This window comes from Oscarella lobularis, chromosome 1 (assembly GCF_947507565.1).
Source record: "Oscarella lobularis chromosome 1, ooOscLobu1.1, whole genome shotgun sequence".
Classification (NCBI taxonomy): Eukaryota; Metazoa; Porifera; class Homoscleromorpha; order Homosclerophorida; family Oscarellidae; genus Oscarella; species Oscarella lobularis.
The window spans coordinates 2,846,650-2,874,122 of record NC_089175.1 but is presented as its reverse complement, the minus strand read 5'-3'; the positions used below and the strand labels follow the sequence as shown (position 1 = coordinate 2,874,122).

The 27,473-nt window shown below is 46.6% G+C and overlaps 9 protein-coding genes across 15 annotated transcripts; 6 read left to right on the top strand and 3 right to left on the bottom strand.

Moving 5' to 3' along the window:
* Nucleotides 1–247: 247 nt before the first annotated feature.
* LOC136199667 (histone H2A-like) lies at nt 248–887 on the bottom strand. Its single transcript, XM_065989919.1, has one exon. The coding sequence runs from the start codon at nt 802–804 to the stop codon at nt 400–402; it is 405 nt and encodes a 134-aa protein (XP_065845991.1). The 5' UTR covers nt 805–887; the 3' UTR covers nt 248–399.
* Nucleotides 888–1,038: 151 nt separating this feature from the next.
* LOC136198007 (histone H2A.V-like) lies at nt 1,039–1,815 on the top strand. Its single transcript, XM_065987915.1, has one exon. It carries the CDS (start codon nt 1,098–1,100, stop codon nt 1,509–1,511), a length of 414 nt encoding a protein of 137 aa, XP_065843987.1. The 5' UTR covers nt 1,039–1,097; the 3' UTR covers nt 1,512–1,815.
* Nucleotides 1,816–1,889: 74 nt separating this feature from the next.
* Nucleotides 1,890–5,250, bottom strand: LOC136197931 (serine/threonine-protein phosphatase 2A 65 kDa regulatory subunit A alpha isoform-like). Its single transcript, XM_065987813.1, has 18 exons — nt 5,126–5,250; nt 4,979–5,069; nt 4,805–4,908; nt 4,513–4,563; nt 4,370–4,460; nt 4,219–4,309; nt 4,092–4,158; nt 3,958–4,038; nt 3,749–3,904; nt 3,582–3,696; nt 3,433–3,503; nt 3,292–3,377; nt 3,188–3,236; nt 3,081–3,132; nt 2,768–3,024; nt 2,407–2,487; nt 2,186–2,340; nt 1,890–2,131 (listed from the first exon to the last, which is right to left on the bottom strand). The coding sequence occupies exons 1-18, from the start codon at nt 5,201–5,203 to the stop codon at nt 2,032–2,034; spliced, it is 1,776 nt and encodes a 591-aa protein (XP_065843885.1). The 5' UTR covers nt 5,204–5,250; the 3' UTR covers nt 1,890–2,031.
* On the top strand, nt 4,841–8,535 carry LOC136197895 (uncharacterized). 2 transcript variants are annotated; one of them, XM_065987768.1, is made up of 10 exons: nt 4,841–6,410; nt 6,465–6,524; nt 6,585–6,665; nt 6,723–6,769; nt 6,821–7,016; nt 7,078–7,245; nt 7,297–7,444; nt 7,499–7,903; nt 7,951–8,204; nt 8,263–8,535. In XM_065987768.1, exons 1-10 carry the CDS (start codon nt 5,475–5,477, stop codon nt 8,410–8,412), a joined length of 2,445 nt encoding a protein of 814 aa, XP_065843840.1. In that variant the 5' UTR covers nt 4,841–5,474; the 3' UTR covers nt 8,413–8,535. The 2 variants fall into 2 exon arrangements, with proteins under 2 accessions (XP_065843840.1, XP_065843836.1); XM_065987764.1 differs by having other exon boundaries at nt 6,573–6,665.
* Nucleotides 8,536–8,549: 14 nt separating this feature from the next.
* On the top strand, nt 8,550–12,006 carry LOC136197945 (TNF receptor-associated factor 6-like). Of its 2 annotated transcripts, XM_065987846.1 has the most exons (9): nt 8,550–8,715; nt 8,766–8,808; nt 8,862–8,966; nt 9,034–9,195; nt 9,247–9,321; nt 9,373–9,450; nt 9,507–10,687; nt 10,747–10,850; nt 10,899–12,006. In XM_065987846.1, the coding sequence occupies exons 1-7, from the start codon at nt 8,567–8,569 to the stop codon at nt 10,251–10,253; spliced, it is 1,359 nt and encodes a 452-aa protein (XP_065843918.1). In that variant the 5' UTR covers nt 8,550–8,566; the 3' UTR covers nt 10,254–10,687; nt 10,747–10,850; nt 10,899–12,006. The 2 variants fall into 2 exon arrangements, with proteins under 2 accessions (XP_065843918.1, XP_065843910.1); XM_065987838.1 differs by having other exon boundaries at nt 9,507–10,850.
* LOC136197994 (syntaxin-18-like) lies at nt 10,243–12,605 on the bottom strand. 2 transcript variants are annotated; one of them, XR_010672654.1, is made up of 11 exons: nt 12,200–12,605; nt 12,020–12,138; nt 11,810–11,884; nt 11,687–11,753; nt 11,527–11,632; nt 11,407–11,465; nt 11,256–11,325; nt 11,122–11,202; nt 11,011–11,061; nt 10,835–10,946; nt 10,243–10,784 (listed from the first exon to the last, which is right to left on the bottom strand). XR_010672654.1 is itself a non-coding variant. In XM_065987900.1 (9 exons), exons 1-9 carry the CDS (start codon nt 12,439–12,441, stop codon nt 10,969–10,971), a joined length of 912 nt encoding a protein of 303 aa, XP_065843972.1. In that variant the 5' UTR covers nt 12,442–12,605; the 3' UTR covers nt 10,944–10,968. The 2 variants fall into 2 exon arrangements, 1 of the variants encoding a protein (XP_065843972.1); XM_065987900.1 differs by lacking the exon at nt 10,243–10,784 and having other exon boundaries at nt 10,944–11,061.
* Nucleotides 12,026–18,884, top strand: LOC136197886 (DNA (cytosine-5)-methyltransferase 1-like). Of its 2 annotated transcripts, none has more exons than XM_065987752.1 (33): nt 12,026–12,295; nt 12,772–12,884; nt 12,948–13,006; nt 13,069–13,080; nt 13,139–13,210; nt 13,271–13,377; nt 13,429–13,640; nt 13,686–13,771; nt 13,822–13,887; nt 13,950–14,137; nt 14,195–14,252; nt 14,300–14,410; nt 14,471–14,568; nt 14,631–14,778; nt 14,828–14,908; nt 14,964–15,094; nt 15,149–15,361; nt 15,419–15,542; nt 15,604–15,737; nt 15,788–15,836; nt 15,887–15,977; nt 16,029–16,200; nt 16,260–16,333; nt 16,392–16,501; nt 16,580–17,068; nt 17,150–17,296; nt 17,355–17,410; nt 17,503–17,614; nt 17,677–17,826; nt 17,884–18,044; nt 18,095–18,338; nt 18,473–18,589; nt 18,644–18,884. In XM_065987752.1, exons 1-33 carry the CDS (start codon nt 12,285–12,287, stop codon nt 18,731–18,733), a joined length of 4,086 nt encoding a protein of 1,361 aa, XP_065843824.1. In that variant the 5' UTR covers nt 12,026–12,284; the 3' UTR covers nt 18,734–18,884. The 2 variants fall into 2 exon arrangements, with proteins under 2 accessions (XP_065843824.1, XP_065843815.1); XM_065987743.1 differs by having other exon boundaries at nt 12,026–12,710.
* Nucleotides 18,885–21,177: 2,293 nt separating this feature from the next.
* On the top strand, nt 21,178–23,715 carry LOC136197907 (neogenin-like). Its single transcript, XM_065987781.1, has 8 exons — nt 21,178–21,357; nt 21,503–21,808; nt 21,864–22,130; nt 22,179–22,454; nt 22,507–22,779; nt 22,829–23,206; nt 23,264–23,558; nt 23,618–23,715. Exons 1-8 carry the CDS (start codon nt 21,270–21,272, stop codon nt 23,661–23,663), a joined length of 1,929 nt encoding a protein of 642 aa, XP_065843853.1. The 5' UTR covers nt 21,178–21,269; the 3' UTR covers nt 23,664–23,715.
* An 87-nt stretch (nt 23,716–23,802) lies between these two features.
* Nucleotides 23,803–26,751, top strand: LOC136190191 (uncharacterized). 3 transcript variants are annotated; one of them, XM_065978299.1, is made up of 11 exons: nt 23,804–23,969; nt 24,024–24,082; nt 24,137–24,254; nt 24,383–24,464; nt 24,514–24,829; nt 24,895–25,194; nt 25,245–25,829; nt 25,888–26,040; nt 26,095–26,203; nt 26,260–26,303; nt 26,351–26,751. In XM_065978299.1, the coding sequence occupies exons 3-11, from the start codon at nt 24,226–24,228 to the stop codon at nt 26,671–26,673; spliced, it is 1,941 nt and encodes a 646-aa protein (XP_065834371.1). In that variant the 5' UTR covers nt 23,804–23,969; nt 24,024–24,082; nt 24,137–24,225; the 3' UTR covers nt 26,674–26,751. The 3 variants fall into 3 exon arrangements, with proteins under 3 accessions (XP_065834379.1, XP_065834371.1, XP_065834364.1); XM_065978307.1 differs by having other exon boundaries at nt 23,803–24,254; nt 24,383–24,458; XM_065978292.1 differs by having other exon boundaries at nt 23,804–24,254.
* Nucleotides 26,752–27,473: the final 722 nt, after the last annotated feature.

Genomic DNA, 27,473 nt, shown 5'->3' with positions numbered 1-27,473 from the left:
TGAAGGTAATAAGGCCAATTTAGTGTGCACTTGTAAACAAAAGAACCCATCCCTGTTTGAAATACGGTAAGGACTAATCAACCAACAAATGCTGAGGGTCAAGGCTACTACTGTACATTCAGACTCAGTACACTGTGTGTTCAGGCAATGGAGTCATAGACTCATAGACATGGTGGACTAGCCATTATCATGGACAGAAGAATCAACCGTCAAGAAATTCGGAAAATGTCTCAGCGAAGTAAAATCATTTTCAATTCAATTCAGGTTCAATTTATTTTTAATTATAACAGCAACAAAGTTCAAGCTTTCTCAGAGCCAACATTTAGTGGCTTTTAAAAAAGCCGGGGGGTTCATCATAGTCGCCAAAAAAGCGCGACAGGGTCCATTGTATCGTGTACTCTAATACTCCATACTCTGACTGCTCTCTTTCTTCTCGGCTCCACCGCTTCGCTTGGGCAGCAGAATGGCGTGAATGTTCGGCAGAACGCCGCTATTGGGCAGACAGACGCCGGAGAGGAGCTTATTCAGTTCCTCGTCGTTTCGAATGGCGAGTTGAAGGTGACGCGGTATGATGCGCATTTTCTTGTTGTCGCGCGCCGCGTTGCCGGCGAGTTCGAGCACTTCGGCGGAGAGATATTCGAGCACGGCGGCGAGATAGACGGGCGCGCCGGCGCCGATTCGTTCGGCGTAGTTGCCGCGACGAAGCATTCGATGGAGTCGACCAACGGGAAATTGAAGTCCGGCGCGCGACGAGCGCGTCTTCGCCTTTGCGCGAGCTTTTCCGCCTTTGCCACGACCCGACATAGTTTTTTCTATTCGACGATAAGTGAATACGACGTTCTCGGAGACTCGTTCGTGAATGAAATTGCTACGCGTTTCGTTATATGAACCTACGCGACGGATCGAACGAGTGCGCCGACCGACCAATGAGACGCGTCGACGTCACTGCATTCCGTTCACGTTCGCAATAATGTTCACTCCGATTGGTTCCCGCGAAGTCTTGCCATCCCGCCCACCAGGTCTCCACCCCCCCCGCCCCCCCAGCGCGCCGAGTAACGGTAACGCGACCACTATTGGGCGCGAAGTCGAAATCATCGATGGCTGGCGGCAAAGCGGGAAAAGATTCGAAAGGAAAGGCGAAGGCTGTGTCGCGTTCGGCGCGCGCGGGACTCCAATTCCCCGTCGGTCGTATCCACCGTCATCTGAAATTGCGCACGACGAGCCACGGGCGCGTCGGAGCAACGGCAGCCGTCTACTGCGCAGCAATACTCGAGTATCTCACCGCCGAAGTACTCGAACTCGCCGGCAACGCGTCGAAAGATCTCAAAGTGAAGCGCATAACGCCGCGCCATCTCCAACTCGCGATTCGCGGCGACGAAGAGCTCGATAGGCTGATCAAAGCGACGATCGCGTGGGGCGGCGTTATACCGCACATCCACAAGAGTCTGATGGCGAAAAAGACGCCCATGCCCAAGCCGCCAGGCGCCGGAGTCGGACCGCCGGTACAATAGGAAAGAAGCGCGTGGTCACGCGCGCTGGGCCCCGAAAGGGGGCGCCCTAAACAAAAAACGGGAGAGCGACTCGTTTTTAGTTCTATTCTGTCTGTTGTCGTGGTGACGTTTAGCTTTTTGAGGGTAGTTTCGGTGTAAATATATCGCGCAAAAAATTTGGAATGAAAAAATGAATGAAAATGGGTCGGGGAGCGGGGTTTATTTCTACATGATCTTCTCGTGCTGTGTGAATCGTTTTATTGTGTCGTTGTACTTACCGGTCGTGTCGAGGCGATGAGTAAATAAAAATTCAATGACATTTGAATTGGCATCCGGGATTGCGCTTCCTTTCGCATACCCGGATCACCATTGACGCGCCTACGAAAACACGCCTGCGGATTAAATATAGGCGGCAACGTTTTTATAACTTCATAACGCACAACAAGGATAATTAAAAACCTATGCCCCGACACGTACCTGTGTATGCCTCTAAGTTCTAGAACACAGACAAAAAAGCGAATTCCACGAAAACCTTTCCTTTTCATATTGAAGCCAGCGCTTCTTCCGCAAAATATACGACGTCGACGTCGGCATCGGTCTTGAGCTTGTCGAGACAAGGTTTTGCGGTGCTTGTAATCACGCTAAGTAGAATCATGACGTCAGAAATATATATATATAAGGTCTTCCCAATATACCTTGCGTCTAGGTAACACTTGGTCTTGTTGCACATCTTTATGAAGGCCTTGCAGACGTTGAAGCGCACGTTCGCGACGGGATCGTTCGTCAAATCTACGAGAACTGGAAGAAGGGACGACGTCACCACTTCCTTGGAAACCACTTCGACGAGGTGCTGAGAAGAGAAAGAAAATGACGAGATTACGCGCGGCGATTTTTTTGCTCCATCGCGTGATTTTACGTTTATGCAGAAGATCGTGGTCATCCTGTGTAAATAATTCTGGTCCCGCGCGAGAGTCAACACAGGAGGAATAACCGTTTTCTAGAAAGACATAAGAGATGATCAGAACAGAAGCAGATACACTATAGAGACGCCCCACAAGGAACGCTCTCTAGGGGGACATAAAACAGAAGCAGATAGGAACGCAGCGCTCGAGTAAACTATCACTATCCCTACCACAGAAGACATAAGAAACGACATCACAATATAAGGGGCACCTGAGTTCCCCATTGAAAGACATAAATTTTATAAGAAACAATAATAGAGAAGCACCAAATCTCACGATATAAGAGGCCCCAACACTATCCCTGCTCTCTCTTACCATTCCCCATTCGCTGCCGAACTTCTCCACCAGTTTCTTGACGTTGAGTATAGCCGCTTCCCGAATGGCGTAGACGCTATCGGTGAGCCACGCTTGACAGATGGGATTCAGCTTGTCGTTGAATATCTCGGAGCCCAGTTGGCTGGCCAGCAAGGGCATGTATTCGATGATGGCCAGACGAACGCGCCACTTCTCGTCTTCCGCCAAATCGACGATCGCCGGAAGAAGAGACTGGGACAGCTGAGTGATGCCAATAACTGTGGAGAGAGAAAGAATTAAATCGCATTATTTATTATTAGATAGACACTCTTACCTTCATTGACGCAGTCTAGATTCGATATAATATTGAGCCGAACTTCCGAGCACTAAATCAATAATGAATAATTCATTATAAACGATAATATCTCGTTCCGTGCTTACATCGTCTTTGAGTTGGACTAAAAACAGCGGGAGAAGATGCTCAATAGTACTATAAGAAAAAGACGCTCAAGACCCGTGAAATGAGCGCTGTACGCGCGCGTTACTTGGCCTTTCCCAATATGGGAGAGAGGCCCATGATCTTCGAAGCGAGAGCCGACTTCACGTGAGCATTCGCATCACTCGCAAGCTCCTGAAAAAAAAAAGAGAAAATTAAAGATGAGGAAGAAACTATGCGTTCCTCTTACCTTTACGCATGGAATGATCAGTGCCATGATGACGTGTTCCCTGGTATCCTGTGCAAGGTTCTCACAGAAATCTACACAAAGGATAATAAAAGCGCTCAAAACGCAAACAAAGGTGTGTTAGAACAGATAAGAGATATCTCTCGTCTTACCCTTGAGCTTTAGAGCCGCCGCTGTCTTCACTTCGGCTTCCGGATCCTTCAGTAAGTCGCGATACGCTGGGACAAGATCGACTTTCGTCATGTCTGGGCCAATGGCAAGTTGAAGCTAAAGGCATCAATAAGTCCATGGGGACGTTCTATGTTCTCGATTTATTTACCTGGGTGAATTTGTCTGCTATCATGTAACGAACGCGCCAAGACTTGTCTTGAATTGCATGACGAATTGTTGGCATGACCAGTGACTCGATTTTCTCCTGAGACAGCAGTGACGCTATGGCAACGCTAGCCTCGACAGCCAGCAAACGAACGGAATCCTAAACGAATAGAATAAATGCATAGGAAGTCAATAATCAATAGCTATGTTAACCTGCTCGTCGTGAGCCAGTGCTGTATACAATTCCACCATATTCGTTTCCACTTTATCGGCTTCGACGGCCTTAGCGAATTCCTGAAGATAGAAAAGACTCCGTCCAAAAAAATTCTAATGCATTTTCTAATTACCCCGAGTTTTCCGGCTGCTGCTCTTCTCACCATGGGCGTATCATCGCCACACAACGCCTTGAAGAGCCTTCACATAAAAAAAACATGTAGGTTATCTATATATAAGAGATCGTTTAATTTTACTCACTGTAGCAAATCAGTCTTCATCGGCGCCGAGACGTGCTGATAGCAGACGGAGAATAGACCGCAAGCGGACGTACGAGACGTAAACCAATCGCCTAAAGACGCACACAAGAAGTCAATTCACATAGAAGAAACGATTTCCTTAGTCACTTCACCAGTCGCAAGTCTCTTCACAAGTGGAACAAAGTGATTCTCCATGCTAGCGCTCGTATATTCGCCTGCAAGCGATCGCAACGATTCGACAGCCTGTATAACGAAGATACGAGTGCGATTCATCAGGCAATAAAATCGGTCCTACCTTGTCTCGAACGACCGTCTCCTCGACATTGGCCAAACTCTCAAGAGCCGGCTAGGAGAAGAGAATTCGTATTCAATTAGGATCTCGACAGGTGCTCAGAGCGCCTTATATTATTTACATCTACATAAGGGTCCTAGTCGTTTAAAAGACTTTCTCTCTGGTCTACCTATATCTATTTACCTATCGCTTATCAAAATATCTATACGATATCGGTTCGAAATCGAATCCTCAACCCCCACGCGATACGTTTACTGGACCCTTTCCTCTTTTCTCTATCGAAAACTCGACTTACTAAGAGCACGTGAGTGTAGTCTTTTCCTCCGAGTAGAGGCAGAAACTTTGCGTTGAGCTGCTCGGCGAGAGCCCATAGCACTTCGTCCTCGTCGTCAACCGTCTCTGTGCAACGCGAGAAAACATGCGCGATCGGCTAAAAATATTCTCGCGCGCGTTTCGCCCTTTTTCTTACCCGTTAGGAAGGGGATGAGTTCGTCTCGTGTTCGTTCGGCGCCCAGTGCCAGAGCGATCGTCGAGAGCTTTTTGATCGAGTTGAGTCGAAGCTGGAACGGGGTGGTGTTTATTTACGGATCCGAAAGGGGGCCCCTGTTCGAGTTACCTGCACGTCTTCGTTCCGCAGCTCGTCGATCAGCACCGCGATCGGGTAGAGGCTGTCGTCGCCCTCTTGCGTCGTCATTTTTTCGTGAGAGACGCCGCACGAGAGGAGAATGCGCCGGAGTGATACGGGACTGCCGCGAGAGAGGATTTGCTCACGTGCCCGATGAAAATTATTTCGCCGACTAACCTTTAGTGAATTTCGCATCTTTTGCAAGTATGTATACAGTGACGTGATCGTTGGTAAAGCTCCTCGCAAAACGTCAAGGATAAATGATGCTGTCAATACGATTCCCATGCATGATGCCATGGTTCATAAATAAATTGAGGCGAGAATCAAGGGTCTGCATACCATGATGTGCATAATTAGATTTCCTGTTTTCGTTTTCGTCCAGGGTGCCACACACAGCGCGCTACTCAGTACTGAACGTACTCTGATGAATTCTGTTCAAGCAACGGCTCAAGGCGTGTCTAGATCTGAAATCGATTTGCTGTTTCATTGCAGCGTTCTCACAGCAGATGACTACGATAGGATTGTGATTTCTCCGCCAGTTCAGCGTTCAAAACTTCTACAAAAAGCACTCAGGAGAAACGGTGACGCTGTAAAGCGTATAAGAGAGCTCAAAAGCTCAAATAAAGCTCAAAAGATTGCCTTACATTATTTGACCACGCCCCATAACGAGAACGTCGATTTTCCGCAATTGCGTCGAGCGGCTCTCTGCTCTCTAAAGCGAGCTTGGGGACTTGGGGAGAAAGATTTTAGTTTTCTGACTCGTTTGAGTTCGCAACCGTTCACAACTTGCTGTCTCGTCATTCGTGATAATTCTGTAATTGAAGTAAGCTGTGGCTCTCCCAATATGCCTTTGAATAATTTCAAGAAAGCGTTGGCCTATGCCTCTTCTACTTCTCTGAGAAAAATTTGTGAGAAGGAAATCAAATTTGATAACGCAAAGGACACTTTTCGCGTTCCTAGCCAAGTTGCAATGGCAATACTATTGGCTTTTTCCAGCTTTGCCAATCAGATGCAATTCGGAGCAAAATTTAGACACTTTTACAACAATCAGGACGTCTTGACATTTTCTCTTGGTTCATTTCCTCCCATTTCCATGAAATTGCCTTCAGGATGCATAAGTCCAGCAGAAGATTCCAATGCGACACTTAGCTTTGAACAAAGTCGTCTGAAAGCTATAGTACGTGCGACCAAGCAACGAGTTCAAGCGTCCTCTCGACAACGTGCCAAACTATTTTATGCAAATTATGCAATTGACGAATCAGAGAATATTTTGAAGGTACTAGCCCTTATACATATACTAATAACTAGTTTAGCCAGTATATGCATGTAGGCTTGTGCGGAAAAAGTGGAAACTTGTAGCTCAGCAGATTTTCAGATTAAGCCAAGTCAGGTCAGAAGACCTAGTGTACTCTACTTCAGTTAAAATGATTTGTACTAGCGTTTCATGCAGCTACATGCAACATTAAAGGAGCCGTTGGCCAAAGATACCTTAGCTTGGAAAAGAATGCAGTGTAGAAAAACGTTAGATGACGTAAGACGTCTCCGAGGGCCACGGTGGTTTGCGTATGATAGTCAATCGTGCTGATAGAAATACAGAACGTTGCTTGCTGCTTTGAATCGTTCTGCAGAACCGCCGTAAGCTGATAAAAGTCCATGCACTCGCCATTTCTTAATTATAAGGTTTAGTCAACCACTGGAAGATGAGATTGCGATGCCAACTGACTTGCTTCCTCACGTGCTAGGAAAGCGGCACAGAATTCTCAACGAAATCGAGAGAAAGGCGGCAGGAACTAGAATAAAGTATATAAATAATCGCATCCACATAATGTCTCGAACCGAAAGGTCAGCGAAGCAGGCTGTTAGGGAGATCTGCTACAAAGCGGTAAGCTGGCGTTTGTGAGCAGAAGCATGAAAGAGATAATCGAATCTGCCGTTCTGTATAGTCAGTTGCTCACCATTTCAACAGCACGTTTGAAAACGTTTCTAGAGTTCATCACTGCCTGACTCTAGTTCCCAGAAGCAAGACGACTACTTACACCCTGAAGCTTCAAAAGGAAATGGAAGCGAGCAGTTGTACTCATCGGCTCAAATGCAATAAACAGTCCGCTGAGGCGAGCACAGTGATCTATTAGTTTTTATTGACAAGGCTGGCTGACTATTAGATCAATTTTGCCCGACTCGATGAGATGAAAGAAAAAGCAAGAAACTTTCTTGTTATGTGTCAAGAGGGAAGATTCTATAAGTCGACGTTAGACGAACTTCACACGTGGTTTCATCTGGGACGGGTGAAGCATGAAGTGAATGATCCAAGTATCGGAGAGTATGGCATTTGATCAATTCACTGTTATATCTGTGCCGCTTTAGGACGCGACCAAATACCAGTCTATTCTCCAAGAGACCTAGAGAGGCAGAAAAATGACCGATTCTTTCCTGGGCTTTATTTGAAGGATTTTGACTTCAGTCGTCTTGAATCCTTTCTAGAGGGACGCCCAGGCTGTCAGCATTCGTACAGCTACGTTCGCCATGACATAACAATTATCCCCCCCTCGTTCGCCAGCAGGCGTTTTATCGTCCGAATTCCGCCCGTCGATGACGACGAAGAGGAGGCTTATATGAAAGCAGCCGGTTATCCCATCACAAACTTTTGTAAAGGTCAACATCCTCATCGTGTCGGGCCTGGTTATCTTTGTGAAAAACTCTACGCCGATTTTCATTTGGACGTACTGATGCCGGATTTACCAAGCGATTGCCGACTTCTGATCAGAACAGGTTTAATAATTGCCAAAGGCATTTTTAAAATTATTGCGGAGTTTTAGCAACGCTTGATTTGAGCGAAGAAAGACGAAGAGAAGATCAGATTCTCGTTGAAGAATTTTGCAAAAAAGTTTTAATTCTTGGAACTTTTTTGTATTTGCCTAAGTTACCAAGAGGCTACAGAAAGGATTTTCACAGAAAGAGCACGACGTCGGTTTTCAATTACAGAGAAGATCACGAAATAATCGTGACACAGGAAGAAGAACTTGAAAGTGGGCAGACCATTGAAAGGGAGCCAAGCAAAGAAGGAAAACGCGTAGGCCGGCCAAATATAGCCAAAGTTTATAGCAAAGTGTAATAATTGCTCATCAAAGGTTGACATCCACGTGAAGGACACTAAGTTACACAAGCTTCTTCGGCCTTCCAAAATGGGAAATTGGAACCTGGGTGAAGTTCTGCAGAGAATGAAAGATTGCGTTGAGGTTACACGAATGCTCGTAAAAATGATTAAAGAATGGTTGTAATTGGTTGTAACGTGCCCGCTTTCTCGGCAACAATTGACTTTGTTTTCTGTGCCTAGTTTGTTTATTGCATGTCTGTCAACGTAACCCTATGCATGACTCGCGACTCCACTGGCTCACGTGTGAGCGCACGTTAGAACGGCTCTTTGAGAGCAATATGGCAGACGAGGGATACAACGACTCGATCTTTGTTCAAGTTCCTGAAGACAATCTTAGGTGTCCCATATGCCTCGGGGTAGCAAGAGATCCCGTTCTGACCGCATGCGGTCACTTGTTCTGCCAGAAATGCTTCCAAAAACGTCCAAGGTACGCTGAATGCATAACTTGTTCGCCGGAAATTATAGGCAATTTGACAGCGCTGAGTGTCCAATTGACCGAAGAAAGCTCAAAGACGATGAAGTTTGATTTACCTACCCAGGCCGCGGGTGCTGCTTTATCGAACTGAGTTGTAGGTTATGCTAGACAAACGAACCAGGAGGCAAATAATGCAGCTACACGTTCGGTGTGAACAGCACGAGATGGGGTGTAAGCAGATAGTTGAACTTCACCATCTTGAGGTGCCAAAAGATAGTAGAAAACTGTATTGAGTGAGGCTGTTTTTCTTTTTTCTTTATATGCACGCAGGATCATATGAGAACCTGTGGCTACGTTTTTCTTCAATGTCCAAACGGTTGCAATCAAGTACTGAAGCGCTCTGAATTGGCGCAGCATCAGAAAGACGCTTGCGCTAATAGAAAGGCCACTTGCAAAAACTGTTTGAAAGAAATGCTATTTCACGATCTTCAGGTTTAGGGAAATTTAGAAAAATACTCCTTTCGACGAGATTGCTTTTTTCAGGAACACAAAAGACGTGACTGTCCCAATTCTCTTGTCGCTTGCTCTCTTTGCGAGTCAGCATATAAGCGACGTGAGGTAAAAATCCTACACTAAGCGAAAGCCATCATGATTACTTCCCATGCTCAGGAACATCGACACCTTTCAGAAGCCTGTCCTGGTGTTGTGATAATCTGCGAATATAGTGAAGTTGGCTGCCATTTTAGTGTAAAGGCGCATGCACGATCCATTCGTATAATCTACTTGATTTTTATTTCTGGCAGTGCCCACGAGGAAAAATGCCCGACCACGTAGAGAAAATGACGAGCAATCACTTGCGTTTGCTTTTAAAGAAAAGTCAAGACGATCACACAGAAGAAATCGTAGGGAAGCTTAGAGATCAGCACAGGAAAGAAATAGACGCATTTCGCGCCGAAAACAAAATGATGAAAGCCAGCCTTCAAAACGCAAAGAAGCTTAGTAATCAGCACGAGAAAGAAACGGACGCACTTCGTGCCGAAAACGTTATGATGAAAGCCAGCCTTCAACACGCAAAGGACGACATCGAGGCACTGAGGGCCGAACTTCAAAAGACAAAATTGTTCTTTGCACACGAATTTCAATGGAGTTATCATTTGGTGATAAAGAGTATTCCGCTTGAAGAAGTGGTGAAAACAAAGCCGTTTTGGAAAGGAACATGTTGCAAGCTGCATTTCGAAAGAGAGCCAGTTCGGAGGCGAAAAGATTACTGTCTCGCCGTTTATGCTGCCTCTTCTGACTGGCATCGCGACTCAGCGGTGGTATTCACCTACACAGTTTGCTACGACGAGCAAAATAGTTCAGTTTGCAAAGGAACGATTCGATTGACGGCGCAAGATTCGAGAAAGCTCCTGGTGACTTACAAAACGAGGCCACAAGAAGGCGCCACTTTGACACACCGAGACTTGCTGACAGAGAATGAAAGATTCTACAATCCAGTGCAGAGCGGGACAATAGAAATCCAATACAATGCCATTGATCTCGCTGACTAATATGCATAGAGAGGAAACAATTGTGGGAATACAGACCGTGAGCAATAAATGATTTCCAACGGTACACTGGCACCATTAGCTAAAACCCATGACATCATACATTGATCAGAATCAAGTCCTCGTGCGCATTAGTGCTAAATATGAAGGAGTGATGCAAAGCATTTCTCTCCTCCTTAGCCACGCAAGCCAGGAGCCAAGCTGGTGAGAATAAATGAATTAGACTGCAAAAGGCATAGCTCCCATCTCTCTGTGAGGGCTTCGTTCTGCAGGAAGTGCTTCTATCACAAGCCAGCGAAGTCTGACTACTACAACGTTTGTATAGGAAGTCGGAGAAAGGAAGAAGGAAGAAAGGAACCCCTATTTCTACAGACGTGGCAGAAGTGACCTAGACCTCAGGAATGTGGATCTTTCAGGAAGACATCTTGTCAGTCGAGGTTTCAGATCATTCTATTGTTCACCCACGAGATGGCGAAGAGAACTTCCTCTCGTAAAGGATCTTTTCATGGAAGAAAAGTGCGAATGAACGGTCTCCTGCAAAACAAAAATCAGCAGAACTAATATACCAGATAGGCTCGTTTCACTTGGGGCCATGTAAAGGTATGCACATTTGATTATTGCTGGATTTCTTGGACTCCGCTTGTTTAGTCTGCGCGTCACGGCATGTCCATCGATAGGTCTGATTAGGCCGAATCACTAGAAAGATGACAATTCAATTTCAGCTGTACCAGTCTAAGAATAGCAAGGTTAACGAAAGTACGAGAAGAAAGAAGAGAATCCAGACGCGGAAGCTGGCATTGCTCTTCATCGCCTAGAGAGAAACCCCACGACAATTCAGAAGAATGCAAACGAGGAGATTCGCCGGACGCACTTCTCTAATTTCCTCGTTGCCCCCCTTCACGTTCTCCGTCGACTTGACGGCAATGTCATGAATGTGCTCCATATCGGATGCCTGGGAAACGGAGAAAGAATCAATACGAACGTCCATGTTATCTCGAGACGTACCTGATGCAGAACTTTCTCTGTGAAAAACTCCTGTAGTTTGCCTATTTCCACGACTTTACTCTCCAACTGTCTGCATAAGAGGGGGAGGGGAGGAGGAGGGACACAATTGCTGCTTCCTTTTCCTTGTGTGAAGTCAACGAACATCTCTCACCGGACTTCGTCCACGCTCGTCGTCAACTCCTCCAGCAGTTGAGCATTTTCCTGCTGAAACTAAAGCAAAAAACGGAAACTCAATCGAGGAAATGAACGGCCCATCGTCGATGTCTCACACCGTTTCCCTTTCCTCTTGCGTCAAACCAGTATCGAAATCCGTTCCAGTGGACGATGGAACAGGATGCTCCTTTGTCGTAGGCAACGGATCCGCCTTGAGGCGAGTCCTAAGAAACCCAAAAGGTTAAAAAATGAATCCAAATCAAAGATCCCGCACACACAGTCTTCTCTTGTCGATGATCCTCTTCACGCGAACAGCCTTCTGACGACTATAGATAGAGCATACGTCTAGAAGAAACCGAATCAAAGAAGGAGTCGATTGTGTAACAATAGAGACGACTGACCTTTCAGGTAGCGATTGAGAACAGAGACGACACCTCGCCTATGTTTCTTCTGCTGTTCACCAACAGCACTAACGTCTATAGGTACAAGAAGCCAAAGTGACTTCGTTCAGTAGTCAGAGGGCCCTCGAGCTATTCATAATACAATTTTATAAAGGCTTCATTGTATGGCATATGTGAGTTCCCCGAAAAAAATTCCTTTGCAGAACGTACCCGGTTTCAGTCGATTGATCAACGTCGAGCAGACGGACACGTACTCCTGCGCTTCCCTGTCGATTTCGTCCCTCTCGGAATCGGTCATCGTCGAGCCGAATACGGAATTTTCGCCGTGTCTATAAGGGAGCGGATCTCTTTCGGCGTGCGCGCTCTTTCGCGATTTATAGACGTGCGTGCCCGAATCGGTTCGCGTAGTCGTTCTCGTGCGTTAGGAGGAAGGAGCGGAGTTGCGCGATACGATTTCGCTGCCAAGACGACGATAATGCTTCAACGGTAGACGATTTAGAGACGCGCCTTACGATGTCGTTCGCGTTTTCGGCGAATTCGCCGCGCTTTCGTCGGTTCGAAGGCGCGTCGTCGGTCTTCTCGGTCGTTCGCGCACTTCGAAGCGCTCTGTGGAAGTCGTTCGTTCGATCCATAGGCACTGAACGCGATCCCCCACGTTCTTTGCATAGATACGGGATCTCGTGTGTGAACAACGCCGAGAGCTAAATGTACAGCTACAGTAGACCAGCAGAATTAGATTCAAATGCATTAGGCTCCGGTTGCCATGCAAAGCGGAGCAGTCACACTAGCTTTAAGTTTTAGAACGAAAATGTAGAAAGAATGCGGGCGACCATCCGGGGCTGCGAGAGGGATCGATTCGCAGATAGAGCGTAGTTTAGAAAATGGAGGCGTCTGAGGCTGAGTAAATAGCCCGGGTGTCTAGGTGTTGGTGCCGTCCTATAACACCCGTATTTCTTTTACAGCCGCACATCGCCCGCTGATTCCGCCGAACAGAAATTGGAAGGAAGTAGAGAGGAAGCAGAAGATCCGTCCGCCGGGGCCGCAAGGCCAACAACCGGCTCAAAACGGAAGCGAGGTGTCATCGCGGCGCGGCGCGAGGACGCGAGGAGCGACGATTTTTTTCTGTGTTCTCGCGCAGGCCCCGAAGGCGACGTCGAATCGAAGCCGAAACGTCAACCCTCGGAGACAAAGAGCACGGTAAGAAGAGCATTAGGGCTCCGGGAGGTGGTTATCTGATACTAATAGGTTGTACTATTTAGGAAAGACCGACGGTAATGCAATAAGGACTACGATAGCTGTACTAAAGAAGTCTATTTGATTAATAACAAGGCTTCCAAGTGTCGTGCGTGCAAGCAACGATTGGACGATGTCGTTTTGTATTCGGGAGATGCCGAAGATGCGGTCGAGATTATTAATCATTATTGATTTTTTCAATAATTAATTGAGGATGTTTTCTTTTAGCTTGAGGAAATGGCTCTCTTGTCTGACGAGCGACTGAGTTTGTATACGGGCGACGAAGAGGGAATTGGCGTCGACGAAGTGCCTCAGAATAAGATTACTGACTTTAGGTTATAACTTCATTTTTTTGAGAGAGACGAATTTTCTAAATTTCTCTTTAGCATTTACGACAAGTACCTTCACTTGTGTCACTTAGATGTGGGATTAATCGAGAAGAACGTCGAACTATTTATTAGCGGCGTCGTCAAGCCGATTTACGACGACAATCCGTGTCCGGAAGGTGGCGTGCCGGCCAAAGCGATGGGACCGATCAATTCCTGGTGGATTGCCGGCTTTGACGGCGGCGAGAGAGGACTTCTCGGCATCACGACAGGTGTGCAAATAAATAAATCTATAATTAAATGTATTTCTCTTTTAGCCTATGCTGAATATTATTTGATGAATCCTTCGGATCAATATTCGCCTATAATGGAGAATCTTGTGGTCAAAATGTATCTTAACAAGGTTAATTATCTATCCCCTTTTTGAAAAAGTTTTCCTAATTGTGTCTGAAGATTGTTATCGAGTATTTGACGGATCACTTGGATGCCAGCTACGAAGACTTGCTGAATATAATTCAAGTGGGATAAATAGGCTGTTTTCGCTTCTGAGAACTATACCAGTCTTCTGCTCTCGTCCTCAGACGACTTCGCCGCCGGAGAGTCTCTCCTGTGCGAGTTTCAACGAGGAAATGCTGCAGGCAAACGCTCTCTTTCTCGTCGATCAAGTCGAGAGCTACGACGCCGTCGCCGATCCTGACGAGAATTTTCTACTCTCGACGCCCTGCATGAAGCATCTCGTTCGACTTTCAAGCGCAAAGTTGAGCAAAAGGTACCAAAGAGAAAAAGATAGCAGAACTGCTATAGATGATAATGCAATTCTAAATAGGAGAATCAAGAAAAGAAGCGACGAGCATATGCCGAGAAAACGACCAAAGCAATCGAAGGTAAGAAACGATGACAGCTCTGTCTGTTTATTTTAATTTCTTTTTAGGCGACCACGACTCCCATGGTCTCGAGCGTGTTCGACGTTTTCTTCAAAGGGCAAATCGACGAAAAAGCGTCTGAGGTGACGCCAAGACGTCATCGTTGCGGTGTGTGCGAGGTTCGAGAGAATTAATTATCATTATGAGAAATAGTATGCGTGTATCTCTTGTGTCCTTAGGCTTGCCAGCAACCTGACTGCGGCAAGTGTGCCGCCTGTCGTGATAAAATCAAATTCGGAGGCACGAGCAAGGCGAAGCGAGCGTGCATTCAACGTCGGTATGAGTCTCTCATTCGCTGTTTCTGTTTCTGTTTCTTCTAAGTGCACCCTCTCCCCATAGATGTCCTTTTATGACTGTTGCTGGGACAATGGAAGGTCAAGGGGAGGAAGAAGAGGAGGAGGAAGAGGAGGAAGAGAAAAAGCGCGCATCTGCAAAAGTAGCCAGAACGCCTGCAAAGAAAGAGGTCAAGGCAGGTGGCAAGAAAAGGGTACAGAGGAGATAAGAATCAAAAGCTCAAGAGAGACGTCGTTCTATAGAGTGCAGTGTCTTGGGGCGAGCCCTTGGCGACGCTGCGAGGAATCGCGTACTATCGATCTGCAACGGTTGGCACACAGGAGGTGAGAGACCAAGTCTCAAAGATAGACGAGAATATTCCGGTATTTGCCTCTGTAGATTTTCATAAGGGACTACGTCACAATTCCGTCTGGCAGCAAGAATCCTCGCACTCCGCTCTACGTCGCGCAGATACGATACATGTGGCAAGATCGACGCGGCCAGAAGCGCTTTCACTGCAACTGGCTCAAGTACAGTAGTAGCCTATATAACCTCTTTGGGAATTTATGCATTTTCTCCTATAGTCGAGGAACGGAGACGATTCTCGGTCGTACGTCGGATTCGTGCGAGCTCTTCGTCTCCGACGAGTGCACCGATAATCCTCTGTCGTGCATCGTGTCCAAAGTCGAAGTGACGTATCGAAAGCCGCCGGAGAATTGGTCGATGCTCGGCGGCGAAGACGTCGAGCAGATGAATGTCGACGAAGAGGACGGCTCGGTCTTTTTCTATCAGAAATGGTTGGAAAGCGAGAACTAGACTTTTTTGGTTTTTGGTGGATTATGACGTCGTTTTAGGTATGATCCGAAGACGGCTCGTTTCGAAGACGTTCCTGAGGAATATCTTAGATGCGAGGAAACCGACGTGACGAAGGAACCGAAGTGTTGCCCGGGCTGCGATCGAAGGACGCGTACGAAAGAGGTAAGAAGTTTTTCTTCTCATTGAGTCGACTTTTGAGAGGTCGTCCATCTCTCTATCTTAGTATGAAACGCCTCGCGTCGAAGAGCAGGTCAGAGTGGACGAGAAACGAATTCTATACAAATGTCTGCATCTATTTGGGGAGACTTTTCGAGCCGACGATTGCGCTTATTTGCTTCCTAAAGCCTTCAAGTTTAGGTAGGCAATTTTTTTAGAAAAGGAGTATCTACTGATTGACTGGGCTGTAGAGCTAAGCCGGAGATTTCTAAGAGGGCTGTGCACACCCGTCCCGACGACGTAAGGAGACTGCTGCATTTTTTTTGTTTGATTTGATCGCTGTCTTTTAGTATGACGAAGATTTGTATCCTGAAATGTATCGAAAGACGTCGAGCTACGTCAAGGGAAGTGCTTCAGAAGTGCCGGACCCATTTCGAATTGGTAGAAATAACTGTCAATATTTGGATGTCTTGCTTGACTCTTGTTTTGCAGGACGCATCAAGGAAATCTTTACCAAAGTAGGAAAACAAGAGAAAAAAGACAAAGAGGAGGAGGAGGAGGAGGAGGAAGAAGAAGAAGAGGAAGAGGAGAGCGACTCTGATGACGATGGAGACGATGAAAAAGCAAAGACGAACATATTCGTTAGGGTGACAAAATTCTACAGGCAAGAGAAAGAAAATTGAACCTATTCAATAAAAATATAACTGTTTCTTTCCTGGATAGACGCGAAGACACTCATCTCGGCGTAGAAGCATCCTACAACGCAGACTGGAATCACCTTCACGCTTCAAGCGAAGGTGGAGTATCATATACAGTACTGCATACCTCTCCCCCTTCTTATATAAATGTTTTCAGAGGTGACGGTGTCCGCTTCTCTCATCCAAGGCAAGTGCAGCGTCGCCTATCGAGACCCGAAGAAGCTCGGCGACGTCGACTGGAAACCGGACTCGTTTTACTTCGTCGACGTGAGAATAAAAACGACGACGATAATTTGCTATATAAACGAAACGATCCCCCCCTCTGTCGCTTCTTTGCGTCTGCAGAGCTACGACGAAACGGCGAAGTCGTTCGGACCGCCGCCCCAGCAAGCGATTTCACGTAAGAAAGGAAAGGGAAAGGCCTTACTCGGAACGGCGAGTGCCTCCGCTTCGGAGCCCGTCGCTCCGCCGCCGCCACCGCCGCCGCCGCCGCCGTCCGATTCTCCTTTCCGTCCGCTACGCTCGCTCGATCTCTTCGCCGGCTGCGGCGGTCTCTCGCTCGGCTTTCGTCAAAGCGGTCTCGCCGACTCTTTATGGGCCGTCGAACTCGACGAACCGGCCGTCCAGTCGTTTCGTCGAAATCACGCCGGCGCGACGGTCTTTCAGGAGGACTGCAACGATTTTCTGCGCATGGTAATGGACGGAAAGGAGACGAACGAGCGAGGACAGACGTTGCCCCAGAAGGGCGACGTCGAATTGCTCTGCGGCGGACCGCCGTGTCAAGGCTTTAGCGGCATGAATCGATTCAATTTCGGTTCGTATTCTCGTTTTAAGGTGAGATCGGGACTCGGGAAGCGGACGTGACGGCCCGTGGGGACCCCCCAAACTTACGGTTTTCTTTTCTTTTTCTCGTAGAACTCGTTGGTAGTGTCGCTTCTTAGTTGTTGCGATTATTATCGTCCTCGATTTTTCGTTCTGGAGAACGTGCGAAATATTGTTTGTTTCAAACGCGGTATGGTTCTAAAGCTTACGCTCTGTTGCCTGCTTCGAATGGGCTATCAGGTAAGCGCGCGGGCGCACGCGGCGTACCGTACGCTCGCGAATTTGTTCAATTTTTCAGTGCACAGTCGCCATTCTCCAAGCTGGATCCTACGGCGTCGCTCAGACGCGACGCAGGTAAGATTACTATGTATCTATATGCGCGTTGGGCGCGACGAATAATAAATAATAATATTGCTTTTCACTTACGGTCATCTGTTTCCTTAAAGGGCAATCCTCCTTGCTGCCGCACCGGGCGAAAAGCTTCCCTCGTTTCCCGAACCTACGCACGTATTTAGTCCGAAAGCATGCCAGCTTTCCATACAAATAGACGAAAGACGAGTAAGTCGGCGTCGCGTCGCGTTTTCGCACGTTACGTACGAGCCATCGCCCGTTTTTTCCAGTACGACTCCAATATCCGTTGGGTCTCTTCGCGTCCCTATCGAACGATCACGGTGCGCGACACCATGTGGGATTTGCCGCGCATTCAAAACGGAGCGTCGAAGCGAGAGATATCGTATCGCGGCGAAGCCGAGTCGCACTTCCAAAGAAAGGTATTGAAAAACGGCTCTCCGGAGCATCGAGTGTGAGGTTATTGCCTTTTTTTCTAGATCCGCGGTGATAGTACTGTCTTGTTGGATCACGTCTGCAAGGAAATGAGTCTATTAGTTGAAGCTAGAATGCGTCGTATTCCCACTCATCCTGGCGCCGACTGGCGAGATCTTCCCAATGAGGAAATTCGACTTTCCGATGGAAGTGTTATCAAGAAACTGTAAGTGGCTGAGGATCGAGACGCCCGACCTTTACGCGTATTTTTTGCAGTGAATACAGGCACGATGACGTCAAAAATGGTGCGTCGGGAACGGGCGCTTTTCGTGGCGTCTGCACGTGCGCGTCCGGCAAGCCGTGCGAAGCGGCGTCGGAGAAGCAGAGCAATACGCTTATTCCCTGGTGCCTGCCGCACACCGCCAATCGTCACAATCACTGGGCCGGCCTGTACGGACGGCTCGAGTGGGATGGCTACTTCAGCACGACCATAACCAATCCGGAACCGATGGGAAAACAGGTGAGAGGGGAGCGGTGGGATTTCGTGCGATGGTGCGTCAATTTTTTCTAAATTATGCATGATTTCCCTCTGCTTTCCATTTTGAATGAGCGTGGGTCGGAATGGGATAGTAAATATTAATTTGGATTTTTTAGGGTCGCGTTCTGCATCCCAATCAAAATCGCGTCGTGAGTGTTCGCGAGTGCGCTCGATCTCAAGGATTTCCCGACTCCTATCACTTCTATGGCAACATAATGGACCAGCACCGTCAGGTGGACTCGCGCAAGGTTAATTCGCCTTGTTTTCTCAACTAGTTCTTGTTCTAGGTGGGGAATGCCGTTCCTCCGCCTTTAGCTGCCGCAATTGGATGCGAAATCAAAAGAGCAGCTGAAACGAAGGAAAAGGCAGACGTTTGAAAATCAGATTTGATTTAGACTGACGAAACTCGTTGGTGTTCTGACGTTCGTTTGAATTAAGTTCGCAGGCTTACCGCTGTTGAGTGTTCGCCTTTGGCACCTGTTTCAATACTAAATAAGCAGTCAGGAGGTGGCACGCCTATTGATCCTGTGGCTTCACAGGGCCTGTTAATTGAGAGCAACGAGTATGACTCACCACCTGCTCCAGCATTGTTAACTGAACCGTCAGCCAGTCATGAACTCCATACAAATCCTCGCTTTCTTTTTGTCTTCCCTCGTTTTGGAGAGAGTCAGTTGCACCCCTTGTGGCGACCTTCATTTTTTCTGTGTCTTTCGCCCGATCAGCACAAGCGACTCGAATATCTGGTTCGTTCAAACGATCTCCGCTGAGCGATTGAGCCATGCACTGTTTTTGATGCACTGGCAGGGAAATTGACGTTGATCAAGAGAGCTATTGCGTTGAGAGAAATGCGTGGAAAGAGAGTGGGGAAAGCCTGTACCCCGAATTTTCCCTGTACGTGAGGCTGGCTGATATTTTGCATGTAGTAGACCAAGCTTTCCTCGCTTTATCTAGGAATGATCTTACGTGTCCTTTGGGTCTCCAAACGTTGGCAGTAATCCAGTCTCTAACAGAAACGTAACGTCCACAGCGAATTAGGCTAATGGCCCAAACCTCAGGCTGTTATGCAATGCATAGAAACATCACCTCGAATAACTGCAACGTTACGGGGAGTCGTCCATCGTCAGTGAGGTGAGAAAATTCCGAAAAGAGTACATATAGTGTTCGTGAGTCTACCAGATATTAATACGATCACTTTACAGGATTATAGTAGTCTTTCCGTGCAATCTCCGCTCGAGCTGAATTTAGGTAAAGATCCTAGGACCAAACAATTGCGCAGCTGTCTTCTCAGAACCATGATTCTCTTTTCCGGTTGCTACGACTTTTCTACTACCACAGAGACTTGCTTACAATTTGCAGCTGTCGAATTTATGAACGCAGCTGCAAATACAGCCATTATCAACGAGGGAATCGATTGCGAGGCATCTCAAAACGCTATCGCTTTTAGTCTTCGAAAAGACGAAGGTTAGCAATTGAAACACAGCTATAGTGAAAGCAGGGAAAGGGTGTATTTCCCAATTTCATGCTTTCTGTTTTTGCAGTGACTTTTCCTCGGTGCCAAGGAGGAGAGTGGGAAATCGTTGTAAAAAAACGGGATTCTTTTTCTTATGCGATAGCAATTACCGGCCGTTGCTCCCTAATTCCAGAAGACCACGAAGAGTGTTCATTCGGAAACGGGGGGGGGGGGGGGTCGTGGAACTTGTAGACAGCGATCCCGCACACGTAAAAAGTAATCACCCCCGCATTCATTTCTACGCATGTGATAGCTAAGTATAATTTTTTATACACGAAGTCAGCGGAGACGAAGGAACTCCAGGCATAGAATTCCAAGTTGCAATTACACGTATTCAATTTGGGGCAGTGGGGAAATTTACGAATCAACATTCTTTTACTGTTGAGCTTAGTTGCGAAAATCTTCTAAGCATTGATGTTGTCGATGGTCATTCCCCTTCTGATAATGCGTATGTTGCTTTTGATCTTTATCCGAGCAGCGGCACATACGTAATCGCGAAAAGATTTGAATTAAAGGATGAATTGAATTAATTAAATAGAAGCTAGGCTGTTCGTATAGTATCTGTTTGCAGCTTGTTGTGTTTTTCTTTGTTGTGCTCGATCGTACAATCACTGTACTGGTGTTGTAGATTTTTTCAACGAATTCTACCCAAAATGTCAATGTTGGCACTTGTATCACGTACGGATAGTATTCGTGCTTGTATGACCCCGGCAGCGGAGAACTCGAAGCTATAGGGCCTCGCCTCTGACTGCGGGCGGTATTGACTCTGATTTAGATGCGCATATGCAGGTTGGAGGATCAATATGCATCCCGTGGACGGCGCGGTTTTCCGAGGGAGTCGGGTTTCTTTCCTAGCAGCACTACAACAGCCTACGGTACGTCTAGGCATGGATCCATTTGATGGTCTAGGCACGAATACGAGAACGATTTGTGCATGGCACAAATCCCGCGTCATATGCTGCATGTGGCACCTGCGCATTCACACACACACGTTTCGACGAGGCTAATTATTCCAGAGTCACCGAAAGAGTCCCCCGATCGAGCGTACAGTAATGACTTAATTCAGACTGACAGATGTAAATTTTCTCAATCAGTCAGTCTTTCCGACTAATCAAACCTCAGCGCACGCAGAGAGGAGGACGCGTCCCAGAGCCTCTCGTGCTGTCGTCGTAGATAAGCGCGTAGGAGTGTGCAACAACGAATCGGGAAAGTCTACGTTGCAAGAGGATCACGCGCAAGCTGCATAAAATAAAGCATTCAGTACTCTCCCTCGCGCCGCCGGCGGGAGCTGCAACAAGAGAAGGGCAAAAGTGCTGAATTCCTTTTCGGCACGAAGGCTCATTAGGATCGAGAGCCACTCTCTTTACCCACGTACCGGTGGACAGTGACAAAAGAGAACGAGAATGAGCTCTACTTCTTCATGCCGCTTGCTACCCGTGCTAGTCTATGGCGGTTGGCAATATTTATTGCTGCAGCTGTTTGCACTTCGAGGTAAATTTTGTCCATATTTCTCACTTGTTTTGCTCAACCGCATGTGATGAATGTGGGCGGACTAATTGAGTTAACAAAGGGACCAATAAGAGTGCAAAATTGGGGGAGAGGGACCGCGCAGGTGGTTTTGACTTTTGCTTTTCAGGCAACTGCGTTGACGTCGCTGTTAGCGTACAGGGAACGAATCACGTACGGATGGGAGACTCCCCAGCAATTAGCTGCGACGTTACCGGAGCGTCTCGTGTAATACGAAAATGGACGTTTGACCCAGCTTTTGACTTACTGGGAAAAAATCGAACTCTCGTAGCTGGCGGTCATATTTCCTTTCTTTATGTCGATAAATCCGAGCTCTCTATCCACGGAGCCACCAAGTCTGACGAAGGAAGGTATTACTGCCACGTTTCTGTGCTCGGTCAAACTATAGTAAAATCAGCTGATCTTTTCGTGATCGGTAAGCTACAACTGAAATTTATGAGAACACTTAAAAGAAATGCAGATGCATTTAGTGCCACCTACTGTACAGGCTGAAGGCAGGAAAATACTTGAAGGCAAATCGACGACTTTATCCTGCATAGGCAAAGACTTCTTTAGCTGCTTTTGGTCATTCAAGAACCAACCAATTTCATCTAATAATCAAAAATACAAAATTCATGGACCTAATGGCGAATATCTTGATATCCTAAACGTATCAAGGAACGACGAGGGAACCTACGAGTGTCGAGTTTTCAACAGTCAATTTGACGTCAGAAAATATCCCGACCTGGTGGTTTACTGTAAGTAACACTTCCACCTCTGAATTACACTGCATATATAATGATTAGATCCTCCTGCTGTGATGAGAGGACCGGAAAATATCGCTGTACTAGAGGGTTACAATGCTCACTTATCGTGTGAAGTTGACGGTTCTCCGCGTCCTCACGTTATCTGGCAGCATAACGGGAAAGTATTAGACACGAGCCGCAGCAGTCGCCACGTGAAGAACGGCGTGAACCTGTTAGTTGAGCGTGTTGGCATGAACGACACGGGAAGCTATTCGTGCATTGCTGCAAATGACTATGGCCAAGTAACGTCAAACAGGGCAACTCTTAGAGTCCAAGGTCCTCTTGCACGCGGCTTCTTTTCAAAGCAAAAACTAATAGAAATATTTAGATTTTCCAGATGGAACGTCTTATAAAACGATGTTGGTTGGATCAAATGACTCCCTTGCTTGCTATTTTATAGCTGGATCAAATTTGACCACAACGTGGACAAAAAACGGTCAAAAAATCACTCCGTTGCCTAGTGAAAGACTTGGAACTGATTTCGGAGAAAAGCTACTATTTATTAGCGTCACCTATGACGCCTCTGGTGAATATACGTGCCTACTTGATTCTGAAGACGCTGGCGTCGAGCGGAATCAAACTACTGTAATTACAGTCAGAGGTAAAATCTGAATCAAGAAGTCAGGATATATAAAGGCTTTTATTTGCAGGACCTCCATCTGCTCCTCAATCGATAACATCCTCGCTAAGAGTTTTACTAAGAGATTCGCTGTTTTTGTTAGTGAACGCAAACTGGACAGCTCCTAAAAACGACGGTAACAGCGCACTGCTTGGATTTGTCATTTCCCATAGATTAGTGGCGGATGATCCCAAGCCAATTCCGCTCATTTCTTTTCAAGTTGACTCTAGTAATCGATCAGCCGAGTGGAAAGTTCTCCTAGATTTGAGTGTTCCTGTATACGCTTTGGACCTTTTAGTTCAAGGAAAGAACGCTTTGGGCGTTAGTAAGCCAAGTATTAAGAGAACGGCTTTTTTGAATCAACTGCTTGAAAAGAAAATCTACAATTATGGCTTAAGAGCAAATTCCGGTAATCAAACCAAATAATTTTGCCTATTGCGTGTAACGCGGCTTTTCTGCTCGCTAGATGGTGGGAATAAAAGCATGAGCACAGAAAGTGCTATGCACCGCAATGACGCTAACAACAGCACCATGCCAGTGACTATTGCTGAATTTACTACTATTCTTCCTAACAACAGGTCTGGCTCTGGCTACGAAAATTCTACGTCATCTTCCGCTAATGATTTTGGTTTGTCTAACTGGAGATATTGGTTCATTGTTCTAAGCATATGCACGAGTGTGACCGTCGTTGCATTCTGCGTTTTTGCCTGGATAACATTCAGATCAAAATTCAAAAAAGAGAAGACTTGTAATCACAACTGGTGGGACAGATTAATAAGACAGTATGTTTGTCTTAATAATTGGGTTTTGCTTTATTTAGCTCCGTCAACTTGAAGGATGGCCAATTTGTTGAAACTCAGTTATAATTCTTTGCGTAGCAGGATGGTAAATATAGAAATGACGTATGTGTACGTGTCCAATTAAATGAGCACGCGTCATCACGAGACTACGAGCGTCATTACGACGACTACGAGCGTCATTACGACGACTACGAGCGTCATTACGACGACTACGAGCGTCATAAGGCTCATACCGACTCAAAAGATTTTGCCGAAGCCTGAGCTTCAATCGCCATGAAATTCACGCAGAAGACGGAGACGGCAAATTTGTCACGGCGCGATACGCACTTGCCGCGCAAATCACTGCGAAATTACAACTTATTGGCTTTTTTGGTCTAAACGCGTTGGAATACTTTGTCATAAATAATTGGGCTTTGTTTTATTTAGCTCTGTCAACTTGAAGGATGGACAATCTGTTGAAACTCAGTTATAAATATAGAAATGACGTACGTGTTCAATAAAATGAGCACGCGTGATCACCAGACGACGTGCGTCATTAGAACGACTAGGAGTGTCCATAAGAAGACTACGAGTGTCATGAGACTCATAGCGACTCAAAGGATTATGCCGAAGTCTGAGCTCAATCGCCATGAAATTCACGCAGAAGACGGAGACAAGGTAATTTTGTCACGGCGCGATACGCACTTGTTGCGCAATTAAATCACTGCGACTTATTGGCTTTTTTGGTCCAAACGCGTTGCATGCATGGAATACTTTGAGTAGAGCAGTAACAAAGGGCTTTTTAGAGAAATTAACTACGCAACAACATCGAAAGAGCGACTCCGAGTCGCTGGCCGCAGCTTCAACGAACTCGGACTCTCTGTAATGGTAAGGCGCGTGTTGAGTCTCGACACCATATGCTGACCCTGTCCCTAAGGTACTATATCTTGGGCTGATCCCCTTAGTTTCGGGTGTTCGCGTATCGATCGCCCAACCTCCTTCAGCTTTGAACGGCGTTGACGTCAACACGCATTACGTGCTCATCACGTGTAGTCAATCGGCCCCGTTTCGCCGTGTCAAATGGTACCACAACAACAATGAAATTCTAGTAGACGACTCTGGCAGGCACCAGCAGCGATTACACGGCAATGATGTTTATCTCTCGATAAAAAATGTAACAAAGGTCGATCTTGGAGAGTACATCTGCCAACTGGACGACAGAAACAGTTCCAAGTTGTCTCTGAAATATAAAAGTGCGTATACAGTCTTGGGTGTGAGCTTTTAGACTAGTTGTGTAATTTCCTTTCCTGCGTTTTAGCCAAAATTTTCTTGATTGGATTTTTGAAATATCCAAAAAAGAAGAAATTCTTTGCCGGTGACGCTATTACTGTACAAGCCGCTTTTAAAGTTTTGGAAACGGTAAATGCAACAGTCACGGTACTTTGGAAGCACTTCCCAAGTGGAACAATCTACAAAATATCGACGGTCAGAGTATCAGGAGTGAAAAATGCATCTCTATCTCGCAATGTAACCCTTTCGGATAATGGAGAAGTCGTCGTCAGGTTTACCACTTCTGATGGTGCCGTTGCAAGAGGCCGGGTTAGATTAAAAGTCTACGGTAAATGACAGCAAGTTATTTTTGATACATTCTAGCCCATTGTTTTCTAGATAAACTTCCTACACCTGACTCTCTAATTAAAGATATCGGGCCTACGTGGGTCAGCGTCTTTATTCTCTTTCCAGAACGATTCAACGGAAGTTATGACTCTCATATTGGCTTTCATGTGAAAATAGCATCAGATGACAACGGTGTGACCAGGTCCTTCGGCCTAAACTCCACGACCAGGGAATTAAACATTACCGAATTAATCCCATGTACAAATTATTCAATTCGAATTCACGCCGTGGGAGAGTACCACAGAAGCAAAGCGAGGCGGATGACGGTGCGGACAAGCTCCGATCCCAGTCAGTTTGCACCTGCCCTACAATTCGATGACAGAGGATTATTGAGGCTGACCGAGGCTAATGGGACGACGTCGCGACTCGTTTGCCTTGACCCGTCAGCAGCGGCAGATTGGCACGAACGAATCAAGTTAGCGTGTAACAGAAACCGTTCTTCAAACCACAGTAATGAAGGGATGATGGGTCGCTATCAACTGCTGACTAACACGCCATTGTTAAACTGCTCCGGCGGAAGTCAGGTTAAAAGTTGTGATGAAAAACGACGAGTTGAGTGGTCGTCAACTTGTTCAGGTATGTATCAGTATCGCCTTTGCTTGAGTACGAGGTAGAAATGCTCGAACGTGCCTAGAGTCAGCCGTTGCAAATACTCAATCAACCAATACCTATATAAGAGCGTCAACGCCTGGTATTCACAGCCCTCGGGCCACTGACGACGACACAGGCACTCAATCAACCGAGTATACTTCAACATCTGATATTCACAGCCTTGACGACAAAACAGGTAGCTACAATGTCGCTTCCTTTGCTTACCACAATTTACGCTTGTTATGTACAGAAAATGGAAAGAATCACGACTGGGTGGCTGGTTTTGTTATTTTGGGTGTATGTGTCACTTTTGCGCTCATTGGATTGGTAATATGGTTGAAAAGAAAATTCAGACGAAGGTAACAACTAACGTACTTCTACCTGAAGACTCCTCATAATCAATCTTACCATGTAGTAAGGAATCTCTCGTTGAACAAATGAAGAATCATCTCGAAGAAGGCAAGTGCATTCAAGAAAGGGCAACTTGTACTAATCGTCTCTGATAGACTACCATCTGCTTGCTTTTCTTTTGGCAAAAATTAAAGGAAAAGAGCCGTTGCCTCGTTGCTGTCATGCGACTGATATTCAAGCGGACCAAATTGCAAATCTTCTTGAAGGCCTCCTCAACAGCTTGGAAACAATTAAGGAAAAACAAGATGGCTTTGCTGGTGCCGTTCACAATTTAGTGAAAGACATGAAACGTCTCAACATCTCAAGCACCAATATTGAAGCCATTCGAAATGCCTTTGGTGAAAGGATTGCGAGTGATTCAACATCTGAATTAATTGTAGAGAAATATTTAAGCTGCTCTAGTGCTGACACCTTCTAAGGACGCACCGCGACACGATTGATTTTCTATACTGTATGTAGACACGGTGAACGTATTGAACTTTCCTCACAAACCTGAGTACTGTCACGATAGCTAGGTTGCGAATGCCGTTGCGGATCCCTGAGCTGATGCGCTTGAGGGTATATACGTGTACGTCGGGCAGCTACGTCGAAATCGAGCGCGCGCACCTCGAAAAGGGGCCTCACCTCGACAAATCCTTTCGATTGGCGCAGGCACGGGCGAATCTGGCAAATCGACGTTCATAAAGCAATTTCAAATCATTTACGGCACGGGCTAAAGGGATTCGGATCGCGCCGGCTTCAAATCGCTCGTCTAGCTGTAGCCTTCAACGTACGGTTTGCTCTGTCGTCTGGCGGATAGAGGCTGAGGGAGGCCGAGGATTCAGAGGCAGGCGCGCGTACGCGCGATCGGTGCCGCAACGTTGGCCAACGATTCAACCGGATTCACCTCTTCGACTTCAACGAACTTGCATAGCTAGCCCTGCGCGCGCGGGCCCCCTCAAGCGCGTTATTGGCATACGGTACGTTTGAAAGAGAGCTGGTTATTGAGATAACAACCATTGCTTCACGCGCGTTTAGTTACATCATTTCTTGAAATTGCTGAGCAATCAATAGTCAAACCGCGAACCAATCAGTGCGCTGGAACATCGCTGCGGTCTAATCAGAGCAGTGGGCGGGACAGACCCTACAAAAGCAGAGCGCATCGCCGATTTCCCTCAGTGCTGTGAACCGTGGTGAGGGCAACTTCTGCTGAATTTGCTACTATCTTTCCTAACAAAT

Coding starts and splice junctions, on each gene's coding strand:
- LOC136190191 (XM_065978299.1), top strand. CDS start 24,226: ATGAAATTCACGCAGAAGACGGAGACAAG. Junction 25,195..25,244: donor GGTTAGATTAAAAGTCTACG/GTAAATGACAGC, acceptor ATTGTTTTCTAG/ATAAACTTCCTACACCTGAC. Junction 26,041..26,094: donor CAGCCTTGACGACAAAACAG/GTAGCTACAATG, acceptor TGTTATGTACAG/AAAATGGAAAGAATCACGAC.
- LOC136197907 (XM_065987781.1), top strand. CDS start 21,270: ATGAGCTCTACTTCTTCATGCCGCTTGCTACCCGTGCTAGTCTATGGC. Junction 22,455..22,506: donor GGCAACTCTTAGAGTCCAAG/GTCCTCTTGCAC, acceptor AGAAATATTTAG/ATTTTCCAGATGGAACGTCT. Junction 22,780..22,828: donor TACTGTAATTACAGTCAGAG/GTAAAATCTGAA, acceptor TTTTATTTGCAG/GACCTCCATCTGCTCCTCAA.
- LOC136197994 (XM_065987900.1), bottom strand. CDS start 12,441: ATGGATCGAACGAACGACTTCCACAGAGCGCTTCGAAGTGCGCGAACG. Junction 12,139..12,199: donor GACTACGCGAACCGATTCGG/GCACGCACGTCT, acceptor GCTCCCTTATAG/ACACGGCGAAAATTCCGTAT. Junction 11,885..12,019: donor GATCAATCGACTGAAACCGG/GTACGTTCTGCA, acceptor TTGTACCTATAG/ACGTTAGTGCTGTTGGTGAA.
- LOC136197886 (XM_065987743.1), top strand. CDS start 12,691: ATGGAGGCGTCTGAGGCTGA. Junction 12,711..12,771: donor ATGGAGGCGTCTGAGGCTGA/GTAAATAGCCCG, acceptor TTTCTTTTACAG/CCGCACATCGCCCGCTGATT. Junction 15,362..15,418: donor GTCTTTTTCTATCAGAAATG/GTTGGAAAGCGA, acceptor ACGTCGTTTTAG/GTATGATCCGAAGACGGCTC.
- LOC136197931 (XM_065987813.1), bottom strand. CDS start 5,203: ATGACGACGCAAGAGGGCGACGACAGCCTCTACCCGATCGCGGTGCTG. Junction 3,697..3,748: donor TAGCAGACAAATTCACCCAG/GTAAATAAATCG, acceptor TGATGCCTTTAG/CTTCAACTTGCCATTGGCCC. Junction 3,504..3,581: donor GGCGGCTCTAAAGCTCAAGG/GTAAGACGAGAG, acceptor TCCTTTGTGTAG/ATTTCTGTGAGAACCTTGCA.
- LOC136197945 (XM_065987846.1), top strand. CDS start 8,567: ATGGCAGACGAGGGATACAACGACTCGATCTTTGTTCAAGTTCCTGAA. Junction 8,716..8,765: donor TGCTTCCAAAAACGTCCAAG/GTACGCTGAATG, acceptor GCAATTTGACAG/CGCTGAGTGTCCAATTGACC. Junction 9,196..9,246: donor TGCTATTTCACGATCTTCAG/GTTTAGGGAAAT, acceptor TGCTTTTTTCAG/GAACACAAAAGACGTGACTG.
- LOC136198007 (XM_065987915.1), top strand. CDS start 1,098: ATGGCTGGCGGCAAAGCGGGAAAAGATTCGAAAGGAAAGGCGAAGGCT.
- LOC136199667 (XM_065989919.1), bottom strand. CDS start 804: ATGTCGGGTCGTGGCAAAGGCGGAAAAGCTCGCGCAAAGGCGAAGACG.
- LOC136197895 (XM_065987764.1), top strand. CDS start 5,475: ATGATGTGCATAATTAGATTTCCTGTTTTCGTTTTCGTCCAGGGTGCC. Junction 6,666..6,722: donor GTAGAAAAACGTTAGATGAC/GTAAGACGTCTC, acceptor TCGTGCTGATAG/AAATACAGAACGTTGCTTGC. Junction 7,445..7,498: donor GCATGAAGTGAATGATCCAA/GTATCGGAGAGT, acceptor GTGCCGCTTTAG/GACGCGACCAAATACCAGTC.